Source organism: Borostomias antarcticus, assembly GCF_949987555.1.
Source record: "Borostomias antarcticus genome assembly, chromosome: 13".
NCBI lineage: Eukaryota > Metazoa > Chordata > Actinopteri > Stomiiformes > Stomiidae > Borostomias > Borostomias antarcticus.
In genome coordinates, this window is record NC_140246.1 from 9,317,421 (window position 1) to 9,330,194 (window position 12,774).

At 43.9% G+C, this 12,774-nt stretch overlaps 1 protein-coding gene across 1 annotated transcript; it reads left to right on the forward strand.

The window, feature by feature from the left end:
* Window positions 1-7,237: 7,237 nt before the first annotated feature.
* drd4-rs (dopamine receptor D4 related sequence) lies at window positions 7,238-11,976 on the forward strand (the record flags this gene model as incomplete). The annotated part of the gene is made up of 4 exons (XM_084447953.1): window positions 7,238-7,480; window positions 8,435-8,547; window positions 9,601-10,283; window positions 11,774-11,976. The coding sequence occupies 4 exons, from the start codon at window positions 7,238-7,240 to the stop codon at window positions 11,974-11,976; spliced, it is 1,242 nt and encodes a 413-aa protein (XP_084304079.1).
* Window positions 11,977-12,774: the final 798 nt, after the last annotated feature.

The following is a 12,774-nucleotide window of genomic DNA, read 5'->3' on the forward strand; positions in this document are numbered from 1 at the left end:
GTACACATTAATCAACCACAGGGGTAAATGTGTCAGTCTTAGCAAAAAAGCTAAATTTCAACTGCAGTCCCTGAGGCCAGATATAATAAGCCATCACTAAATGGAAAAAAGTTATAGTTAAAAACATAGCAATAATCAATAATTGAAATTGTCAGTGATACTTCAGTTATCTCTAAAGCATTTAATCATTTCTCCTCTATTTGTAGTTCATCCTTTTCCGATTCCCCCGGCACTGTCAGAACTTGTAGCAGTTCTTTTCCCCTTATTTTTCTTTTCCTTTGAAAGTGTACCGGTGGAAGTTCAGCATGTTATTGGTGAATTGAAGGAGAGTAGTGGCGTTGGTCCTGATAGATTGGAGGCCAAGTTCATGAAGCTTGCCTCGTATGTATCTTCTTGCTGACTTATTCGATCAGTCTTTGTCAAATTGAATGCTTCCTTCCATCTGGAACTGTGCAAAATAACCCCACTCCATAAAGGCGATGATCCTCTTGATCTATTATTATAGAACTATTGTACCATTGCATCATTTCCTACAGGACACAGGTCATGCACCACAGCTGTAATCAGCTGACAGCCCACTGAACAATCATTCAATCATTCATTCTCCAATCACAGCCTATTCTCATGACAAGGCAGTCTACTTAAATGACTTCCTAGTGCACTGCTCTCTGCTACATCAATGCAGCACACACTCAACACTTTGCTGGCAAGCTTGCCTCCGCCTCCCCGGCCTCCACCCTTGTGCTTCAGTGCTCTATTCAATCTTTATTTAATCAATCAATCAATCTTTATTTATATAGCACAAGTCATACACAAAGTGCAACACAAAGTGCTGAACATAAAAAAGCTGAAAAAACAGACACAATACAAAAATGAAAAAGGCAATAAAAAACTGTTTTTTTGCTTCCCTCTGGAATATGTAGTGGGACCTATGCCCACCCTCCCATTGCTCTCTGTAAAGTGCATTGTGTTGCCTCTGTGTATTAAATGTGCTATACAAATAAAGTTAGCCCATGGTCAATGGTGATAGACAGATGGTTCATCCAATCATCTAAGTATTTTTGAAAGTGCCTTCTCTTTTCCAAACAGTATCCAAGAACACCTTTCCAGGTGGTTGTGTGAAACAAATCATCTGGCGCGCCAGGTTAGTTGTCTCAGGCATTGGCGGGCTAATTGATAGTTATCGCTGAGTGTGATGGGTGGACGGTTGGTAGAGGGAACTGTTAGACTGCCCTCACAGACCTGGACCAGTCATCTTCCCTGGGTAAATGAACTGATGGAATCACAGCTTGCGGACGTCAACACCTGTTAGAATGTCTCGCACTTTCTCTCCATTCTCCTACTTTTCCCTCTGTCACCGATCCAGCTGTCACCGATCCAGCAGCTATTACAGTACACACACACACACACACACAGCTTTGTTTTTGTCCATTCTATTCTCTGTACTTTCTCTTGAGGAATTGCTGAGTGTCCTAGCTTGTCCATTCTATGGAGTGACAATGCATACAGGATTTGACTGCCTCAATGCTTTTGACTGAAGTGTAAATAGTACAAGGGAATCTGTCTCTGCTTCTGATACACACACACACACACACACACACACACACACACACACACACACACACACACACAAACAAACAAAGAAACACACTAACATGTCTCCCAGCATGCCCTCTGCCCCACTGCTGATGGCTCGTGTGAACAGAAATAGTGTAATAAATCTTAGGAAAAAGGCATTTGGGACAAAGGGAAATGTCATGGGCCATCTCTAACTCTGGCCCCACCCACCTCTCGACACCCCCATAGAAACACCTGCTTATTGAGAGGCATCTGGTGTCAAACTCTGGCATTCTAGAAGTTTAAAGTCGCACAGAAACGGACGTTTGAGATCATCTAACTTCCGTAGTTTGACGTATTTCCGACGCAAACAGGGGTGGGACATAATGTTTAGAGGAATTTGATTGGAACATTGACAAGTGGACGGGTTTTAAGAACTTTAGACAGATTCGATAGAAGGATAGCGTTGATTGACGGGTGGATGTCGTGACATTATTGGCCTAAAATCTAAGGTACCTGTTGTCGTAATTACACGTGACCTACCGTTTTCCAGGAAGTAAGAAATTATATAATTTGATATAAGATTACAACAAAAGTAGAATTTTGTAATTTTTTGGCATACATTATTGAATAGGTGAACACTATGACCAATTATGTGAACCAAAATGGGACAGAATGTTTTTTTCACCCACATCCCTCTCTCTGTGCTTCGGGCTGAATTGAAGTCTGCATGCGTTTGACCTAAACACCCCCCCATTTCGTTAGTACATCAATCACACCCAATCCTCCCCTTTTCCGTCTCTTCTTGTGGGTAGCGGTGCTTTTGACCTGTACTGGGAAACGTGCTCTGCCTCTACAAAGGCCAATGCAGGCAGCTTCTCAATAGCAACAATAGCTGGCTTGTGAAGACATAAGGTCAAGAGCATCCATCTGCTTGCCTCCTTGAGATGCATACGGAGGCTTTTATGTTGAAACGTAATGTACAGGGAAAGGAAAATGTGTGTGTGTGTGTGGGGGGGGGGGGGGTTGGGGGGGGGGGTATATCATTATCTTGCTCATTGTTCCTTTCAAAAAAGAACGGAGCACACCTTTGCTGAGTCCCGTTGACCATAATTAATGCTCTAAAGCTGAGCAGCTGTTGCGAGTGAGTGTAGATGTGAGAGTACCTCTCATTCAACAGGAGTCATTAAAGAACGCACCAAACAATAGACCTAGAGAGAGAATAAGAATCAATATGTCAGGGAGTCATACTGTGCACAGACACACATGAAGGCGTGAGTGGAGGAGTGATTATTCAGACCTTTTTATACCCTAGGTAGCTCACCATTTTATACCCTCGGTAGCTCACCATTTCTTCCCACCAGTACAACACCTGTAAAGAAAAAAGTCACAGCAAAAGCTTTGATGATTTTGCAGCAATTTCCTGAAGCAGTAAGGGATTTCCCGGCAGAGGACTCTCTCCCAAAGAATGATTGCGGTGCCCAGAGGGACACAATACTTCTGTGGACTGTGCTCTAACAATCTGTCCCACAGCAAACCCACATTTCAACATTTCAAATGCAGCCCTCTCTGCTTTATCTGATCATCCCAATCTTTCTGAAGGAGAGATAGATAGATAGATAGATAGATAGATATCAACTTTTTTTTTTCATTTTATTTGCTCACGTAGGGACAGTGTACATTGATGAACATTTTAAAACAAAAATGTAAATGCACTACAATTGCAGCCAAAAGGTAGTCCCCCTGCCAGATGGTACAGGCTGTTCCCTAGTGTGAAAGAGTTAGGCTACAGTGCATTTCAGTGCACTACAATAAAAAGTCACGACAGTAGTTGAATACAATAATATACGGGAATAAAAAAATATTCATCACATTCACACCTCACACTTTATTGATCCCTGAAGGGAAAATATTTTATTGCAGCACACACAACAATACAAAACACATAACAAGGCACAGTAGGCACAGAAATGTATGATAAGGCACAAAAAAGCACCATACTGTATATAGCAAGATGTACAAAGCGTAAAAAAAAATTAAAAAAAATCTACAATCAATGAATACTGTAGTAATACATGAACTGTAAGGCTTATACGCTGCTAACTATTCACAATAACAGGCTGCCTAGTAATAGGCTACTGTAGCTGCCAACTATTCACAATAGTGCCTAATAACTGTCCTAACAAGAATCGACTGGCACCAGAGCAAGCCGTCTTAGTTCCCTTAAGGCCAATTTACACTTCATCGTACAACACTTTTGAAAGTGTCGACAGGCAGAAATGACGTCACTGTCAACACTTTTTTGTGTCAGACAGGGGTGTCTTGCACATCCCAAACTTTCTAGTGTCGCAGACGCCTTTTGTCGCACAGCTGTGATTGGATAGCTAGATAGGCACGTTCGTTGCCATGGATCAATCAGCCACACATCTGCAAGTTACCATGGATGGAGGTGATCAGACACTTCGCTGACAGACATTTGTCATACGACACTTGTTGAGTATAAATTAGGCTTAGGGGGACAATGTACGTCTATCTAATCTGATAAAAGCACTCTCTCTCTGCACTACTACTGCTAAGCTGAGAGCCCCCACTTGGGTTGACATTTAGCCGGAACGCTGAGTCCACAACCGCGCAGATGAATTACCTGCCACATGGATTAGTACAGGCAACATGGTGTGTGAGTGTGTGTGTTTAAACTTGTTTTCCTTTCCTCAGAGCAAGATATCAAAACACCTGAGCAGGGCACAAATTTGAACTGAAATTTCTACCATGGATCAAATTCACTAGAATGTGTCTCTGTCTGGGATAATACATCTGAATATCCCCGTATCTATGGGGAAGATGTACTAACATGTACTAACATGTAACACTATCTGTTTTGTGGTGAACCTGCCAGGATCTGACAGATCCCAAAACTTACCTACAGTAGCAAACCTCTCCATGTATTACAGTACATAGGACACACCACACTCACATATCACACCGCACACACGTATACACATACACACACACTCATATACACATTACACTCTGCATACTCACTGTATAAACACTGACTGTACTACTTTTTGTATATTGTTCTTTTTCTTACTGTAGATTATCCTTTTTTGCACTAGCATTTTGTACTTGCTCTTTGCACTGTCCTGTCTCGTCCCTGCACCTGTCCAGTGTTGTCTCCATGTTATGTACTACGACCGAAAGCAAATTCCTAGTACAGGTATGTTGAAAAACTGCATGGCAATAAACAAATTCTGATTCTGAATCCAACAGCTAATGCTATTTTTTCCAAGCAGCATTCTACTCAAAGGCACAGGCCAAGGAGACATGACGAGAGAAAGAAGTCTCCAGGCAGTCTTATGAATTGCGTGGGGGGCACTATTATTATTTTTAATTACAGTACATTCACTGATTAGAATTTATTTTTAAAAAATACATTCACTGATTAAACAATTGGAACCAATCAGGTACCCAAGATGTTGTAAACAATTGGCTTCAGTGCAAACTAGAAAGGGTGCTCAAAGAGCACAGACCATGCCCTTGAATGCATTATGCAATATTAATTGAAATGGTTAAACTCACTCCTCAGTATAAATATCGCCCACTTACACCATCGAAGCATAAGCTTTTCAATGGTGTAACTGCTAGCGGTGTTTATGACAGGTGATCATGTATCAAATCAGAAGACCTGGGTGTGATGTCAGTGTGGGCAAGTTGAAGGAGGAAGCGATACTGATGAGTGATGCATCGATGCCTGTTAGATCAGCATGTGCAGTTGCTGAATGTGTAAGTGAATAAAATAAGTGATTGATAGATAATAAAGCAGCATGGTCTCTCTCTCCCTCTGTCTTTCTCCCTAGGATATCAGAGTGCATTTAGTAGGGATGGGGTACAATAAAACCTCAATAATACTGTAGATAGATCTTGACACATTTATTCAACTTTAAACATAATTTACAAACTATAAAAAAACAACATGACAGGATTAAATACAAAATTGAATATTCAACATCTAGTCTACTACACAATCATTATTTCCTTTGTATCCGCCCTACACTTAATGTAGCAATGTACTACATACATTACCACACTGTCACAAAAAGGGTTCAAAACTATCTCTTCCAATGACGTCGCAAGGTGTTTATTGCAGTGCTCCAACCAGGGTGTTTATTGCAGTGCCTCTCCATCACACACACTATTAATTACTCATTTGAACAAAGAAAAAAAACCTGTTCCAGTCAGGAGTCGAACTGGGAACTCCTGTACACCAGTTATGTGCTTGCCCACTATGCCACAGAACGCAGGGTTAGGGTTAGGCACTGTGATTGCACAATGAAAGCGCCATTGACAAAGACCTGAGCCTACATCCAAAAGTGAAAGTGAATGGGCGAGTTTTGTTTTAATTCGTGGATCCGCCCAGTGATTTGAATCTACTCCAAAATTTAACAGGTTCTAAGTTGGCCCGTGCTTCATCCCTCCACTGAGTTTTGTGAAAATTGGTCTGGTAGTTTTTGCGTAATCCTGCTAAAGAACCAACCAACCAACACACATGACCGAAAACATAACCTCTCACCCAACGACTCACTGGGGCAGAGGTAATAAGAGACGTTTTAACCATCAATAGTTCACGTTCACGTTTAACCATCAACAGTAAATACAACCAGCCTAAAGATACTGTAACACCAAAATTGCAATCAATTACACAGAGATAATTATGTAATATGTAGAAAGCACTAGACTGCGGACTGGTCAAGGCGCTGTGTACACTGCGCTCGCTAACGTTCTGTACATCTGATAGAGCCCCTTGTATCAATATCAACAATATCAGCAACTAGTTTTATTTCTCTGAGTGCCATGAATGAACACACAGCAAAAGTGGTCTGTAGGCTATAGATCGTTATTTCACCCAAATGGGCCGGCGCGTCTTGAAAGGTTCATTTACAGTGCGCACCGAGGCCTAGCTGTGACATACACACAGGTGAAATGGAGCAGTGGTCTGGATGTGGTCTGGATGAATCATTTATCGCGCACACGTCTGTGAAGTGTTCCCTCTTTGCTTCATGCGAGCTCTTGCGGGTGTCATGGCAACACTCACCTGTTGCGGCCAAGGAGGTGGGTGGGAGACTGTGAAACACTGACGCAGAGGTAGAGCAGCTCTGATCTCCGGTTCTCACAGAGCAGACCCTTCACCATGCAACAAAACACTAACTCTCAACAACAAGGCCAGGCTTGTTACACAACAAACACTAAACTATGACCGTGACAAGGACACAGCAATGGAAATCAGTTTGGCGCGTTCGACGCGGGAATTCATTTTGTTCTCTATCCCTCTGATGATATTAAATTCACAATGTCACCTCTTGCTCTTTGCCAGGTGTTATGTCACCCAGTGAGACTTTGACCGGGTGACCGAGGGGAGATCTGCTGTCATACTGTACGTAAAGCCATGGCTGGCGCAGATGTTACGGCGACACGGTTGTCTGACACATGTGAGTTCAACGTGCCCTGCCCACGCGTCAAGGTCAACACGCGCATCACGCTCTACCCGACTCCTGGCCGCGCGTCATCAAGGTAGGGCCATCTGTCACACGTGCGCACGCACGCACGCACACTCTCTCAACACTCCTCTCTTCTTTCGCCAGATGTTAACTTCAGTCCGACGGCGCTGTTCTGGGCCTCCATCATGGACAACATGACGCCTGGTGGCAGCCCCCCTGGGGAGCTGGTCGAGGGGGGCTATAACTACCCGGCCCTGGTCCTGGGGGTGCCCCTCATCCTGGTCATCATCCTGGGAAACGTGCTGGTGTGTCTCAGCGTGCTGACCGAGCGCTCCCTGAAAACAGCCACCAACTACTTCATCATCAGCCTGGCGGTGGCCGACCTGCTGCTGGCCGTGCTGGTGCTGCCCCTCTACGTCTACTCTGAGGTGAGGGACGCGCAGGAGGGGGAGGGGGAGTGTTTGTGTGTCCGGTGTGTGTGTTTCTGTTTGTGTGTCTGGGGTGTACATGTTTGTTTAATAGATAGATAGATAGATAGATAGATAGATAGATAGATAGATAGATAGATAGATAGATAGATAGATAGATAGATAGATAGATAGATAGATAGATAGATAGATAGATAGATAGATAGATAGATAGATAGATAGATAGATAGATAGATAGATAGATAGATAGATAGATAGATAGATAGATAGATAGATAGATAGATAGATAGATAGATAGATAGATAGATAGATAGATAGATAGATAGATAGATAGATAGATAGATAGATAGATAGATAGATAGATAGATAGATAGATAGATAGATAGATAGATAGATAGATAGATAGATAGATAGATAGATAGATAGATAGATAGATAGATAGATAGATAGATAGATAGATAGATAGATAGATAGATAGATAGATAGATAGATAGATAGATAGATAGATAGATAGATAGATAGATAGATAGATAGATAGATAGATAGATAGATAGATAGATAGATAGATAGATAGATAGATAGATAGATAGATAGATAGATAGATAGATAGATAGATAGATAGATAGATAGATAGGATAATCCCCAATGGATAAATTCCCTTGTTGCAGCACATAGAAACATGACACACAACACAATAAAAAAAACTGTAGGAGACTCAGAAGCATACACAAGGCCATTAAAAAAGCATGGTCAACACTATAAAAGTGTGGTAGAATACAAAAAATAAAAAAAATAAAAAAAATGTCAGCTCAATCTAAAATGTCAATCTAAAATGTCAGTGTGTGTGTGCACAGGTATGTGCGTCCGTGAGCTTGCGTGTGTGTGTATTTGTGGAGAGTCTATGTGTGAGGATTGGTGTTCAGGTCACAGCCGATACTTTTTCGTGCTGTCTAGTTCCTAGGAGGCGTCTGGACGTTGAGCTCGTACATCTGTGACGCCCTGATGACCATGGACGTCATGCTGTGCACCGCCTCCATCCTCAACCTGTGCGCAATCAGTGTAGACAGGTGGGTTGTATCTCAGTCACGCCTGAACACACACACACACACACACACACACACACACACACACACACACACACACACATCCAAACCTCCCACCTGGCTCTCACTTCAGCACTGAACTACTGTACTAAACCCAGTACACAGCAACAGTGAACCGGAACCAGAGAATTAGAAGGTAGATGTGGTAGGAGGCTAATGGGACCCGGGAAAATCTGAGTAAATCAAGCCACTAATTAGATCACGCAGTGAAAACTCAGCTTGTTAAAGCAGCCATCACGCTCACCACAACAGCATCTACAGTACTCGCTGTGAGAGAACTGGCTCTGCAGGCCTGCCCGCGAGATTACTTTTCGCAACCAGTTTAGCAAGAACACCATAGAGTTTAGGGTTAAGGTTAGGGTTAGGGTGAGGGTCAGGTGTAGGGTTAGGGTTAGGGTTAGGGTTAAGGTTAGGGTTAGGGTTAGGGTTAGGGTTAGGGTTAAGGTTAAGGTTAGGGGTTAGGGTCTTCCTTAACCCTAAACTCAATGGTGTTATCGCTAAACTCGGTTGCGAAACGCGTAGACGCGGCCTGCCCTGTTTACAAAGTGTTCAACTCTCCATGCGCCTCCTGGCAAACTTAGATTGATTATGTCTCTGGGACATACAGTACGTAAGTTGTTTTTGATTGTGAGAGACAGTCAGGCTCATGATCGACCTGCGGGGGTTTCAGAACTTCACAATAAAACATTGATTGTACGAATCAATAGGGAGAGAATGGTCCTGCAAGAGTTTAAGAGGGGGATTGGGGTGTGGGGGTTTAGAGTTGCTACAGTAGATATTTATTGAAACTCTGTCACAGGAAAGTGGGGAAGCAAATAATATATTTTGACCCATTCAAAGGCCATTACTTATATGCTGTTTCCTGTGAGTGCATCTCTGTGAATTCACAATGTCAGATTCTAAGGCAGCGCTCGATTCTCCACCGTCCTGGGAATTGTACATACTTTTCGTTACTGACGTGTCAGGAAGTGGAACGTGAGGCTATTCATCACGCCCCCCCCTCCCTCCCTCCCGTAGGTACATCGCAGTGGTGGTCCCCCTGAAGTACAACAGGAACCAGTTCAGCGTGCGGCAGCTGGCCCTCATCACTGCCACCTGGGTGCTCTCCCTGGGCGTGGCCAGCCCCGTCATCTTCGGCCTCAACCAGGTGCCGGGTCGCGACCCCAGCGTGTGCAAGCTGGAGGACGACCACTTCGTGGTCTACTCCTCCGTCTGCTCCTTCTTCGTGCCCTGCCCCGTCATGCTCTTCCTCTACTACTGGATATTCCGGGGCCTGCGGCGCTGGAGCTCGGGGCGGAGCCGCTCCCAGCTGAGGAGGGGCGGGCACCGCAGCCTCTCCCTGCGCCTCAGCTCCGCCCTACGCAGGGAGAAGGCGGGGTCGGGGGGCGGACGGGAGAAGACGGTGTACCTCATGCCCGGCGGGCTCAGCCCCACCTCCCCGTCTGCCGCGTCCATGGCGTCGCCGGCGACCCCGGTGGCGGACGACCGGCCGGACGGGGTGGGGCCGGAGAACGATCCGGCGACCACGCAGATGGACAGCGTGTCGGACCCAGACCCCAAGGAGGGGAGCGGGGGGAGCGTCCGGGGGAACGGTCTGACCAAGGCCTGTCGGGGAAGGAAGGGGGGGCGGCGCAACAGCAAGAGCAGCAGAGTGAGCGGGAGGGAACGCAAAGCCATGAAGGTCCTGCCCGTCGTAGTGGGTAGGCACTGTTGTGTGTGGTTTTGTGTGTGCGTGTCTCAAAGATATAGTTAACGTGATTCTATGTGGTCTGCCTATGCATAAAACCTCATTTTGGCATTTGGGGTTTATATTTTACGATGTACATCAGTGTATTTCATGATAGTAGGCGGCCTGACAACGATGGGTGATCCCACTGTGAGAAGAAAAAAACAAAAGACCACTTAATGTGTAGCTATCCTATCAGTCTGCAGGGGGCACATTTGATAATGGGGAACTCTGGATGGCCTGGATGGTGCTACCTGCTGAGAACAAACTAGCATAGATTAGCTACTCAAGGTTCATGGTACGCCTCTCTATGTGGGAAGAGCCTTTGATTATAGACTGTTAGCATGCAGTGGAAGGTGTTGGCCCCCGTTAAGAGTCAGGCTAATGTTTTTCTACGGCTCAAGGGCTCAGTCATGGATCTCTCTCATAGCGCAGTGGGATGTCAGCCAGCAGGCACTGCTGGGCCTTTGTTTGTGTGCTAATGCACATATTTATTAAATGACAGACTCCAACTCTCCCACTGGGTCTGACCCAATAACAGAGAAATTGTGAAAAAGTGTATGTCTGCATGTGTGTGTCTCTGTGTGTGTACCTTCAAGCAGCATAATGTGTTTGATCACTTGAGTGATCACATCATTGGAATACAGCCAGAGCTTAACAGCTTTACTGTACCAAGCTGCAAATTAAACTTGTATGCTGTAGGGTTGTATGCTGAGAGTCTGGTCCTCTCTATAATGACAGTAATGCAGCCATACAAGCTAAATGAGCCTGTAATCACCATCTCCTTGGAACTTGGAACTTCAGCATGGAAAATCTCTGATCTAAACGTCTATAACCTTGATCTAAACGTGTTACTGGAAAATCTGTGAATTACATACAGTAAGTGCCGTACTTACTGTAATATTCGGGCAAAGACAGCTTTTCCTATAGTGGGAGGTACCTGTACATAACATGAGGTTGAAAAAATTGTGATCTACATACAGTAACTAGCAGCAAGAAAAAAAATGAGCTAGGAACTGAGATCCTCGGGCAATGGAGCTGTGAAGAGGCTGTGATGTATCAGAAATAGCACAGGGCTGTCAGACAGCTTGGTGTGAAGAACTGGTTGTATAAAACAGACATTCTAACAGTCCAGTAACACGTTTGGGTCTCTGGTGTTGATGTACTGTAGATGGACTCTTGAAAAGTCAAACAGGTGAAAATGAAACATTTTACAATGAAAATCTATGTTTATGAAGCATAGCACGGCAATAAAAATCTATCATTTTATGGCTTAAAACATTTTTTATATATAAAAAAAAAGGATAATAAGCCCCTGTATATCATTCAAATCTGATTCCTTGGAGCGAATGGATGGGCAAAATGTGTGATTTGACACAGAATCCATGGTAACCATGATAATAACAGTTAATAAGGGAAGTGAGTACTATCTCCCTGTGACAGTCTCTCTCTTCCTCCTCACAGGAGTGTTCCTGGCCTGCTGGACACCCTTCTTCGTGGTGCACGTCACCAAAGTGCTGTGTGTTTCCTGTGACATCAGCCCCACACTCATCTCCGTGGTGACGTGGCTGGGCTACGTCAACAGTGCGGTCAACCCGATCATCTACACCGCCTTCAACGCAGAGTTCCGCAACGTCTTTCACAAACTGCTCTGCTGTCGAACGTGAGTCAATGTTGACTGTGGGAAATGTCCCCCTAGACAAAAACCTGGTCTGCCCTTCTGTGTGAAGCCCTGGAACGGTGGTCTCGCACACCTGAATGGGAGTTTTTTCACCAACTCCTCCTTGCAGAGCGTAAGAGATTTGATTCCATTCCATTGAGGGATTCCATACACTCAACTGCTCCTCTGAACTGAAGTTATCAAGAGTGGTGAAGAAAATACTTGGACAACAATGTTTGAGAGATGCCTTAGTTTACCTACTTGTGGAGCGACAGTGCTCCAACCCCGATGCTTTTACACTGAAATTCAGTGTTAAAATATTTATCCTGTAAAATATTTCATGCTTACAGTAAATGTGAATACTATTAATATCATAGCCCAGAGGCATAAAATATGTGAAATCGTGCACATGTTAAGGTCATATGTATTTGATATAGTATTTTCCTCTCCAAATTAAATATTGGTGTTTGTTTTCATTTCGCAATGTGCAGTTTTGCTATGACATTTCAAGGTACTGTACTACTTTTTTTAATTGACTAACCTTCTGTCAATGTAATCAGTATTGCCATTTGGTTCAGGTTAAGCTGCCAGGACAAGATGCTAGTTTGTCAGTCTCATCCTAAGCATAATAATTTGGCACATTGAATCTTGAAAATCCAATTTTTAGAACAAGTGCTCTAAACAGTTACAAAACAATAAAAGTCTATTCTATAACTGCCTAAAAACGTCCAGTCAACGGTATCTAAACCCAGTTTAAAGGCACTTTTAAGAGGACAATATATGGCACCATTCCATTTTAGGATTA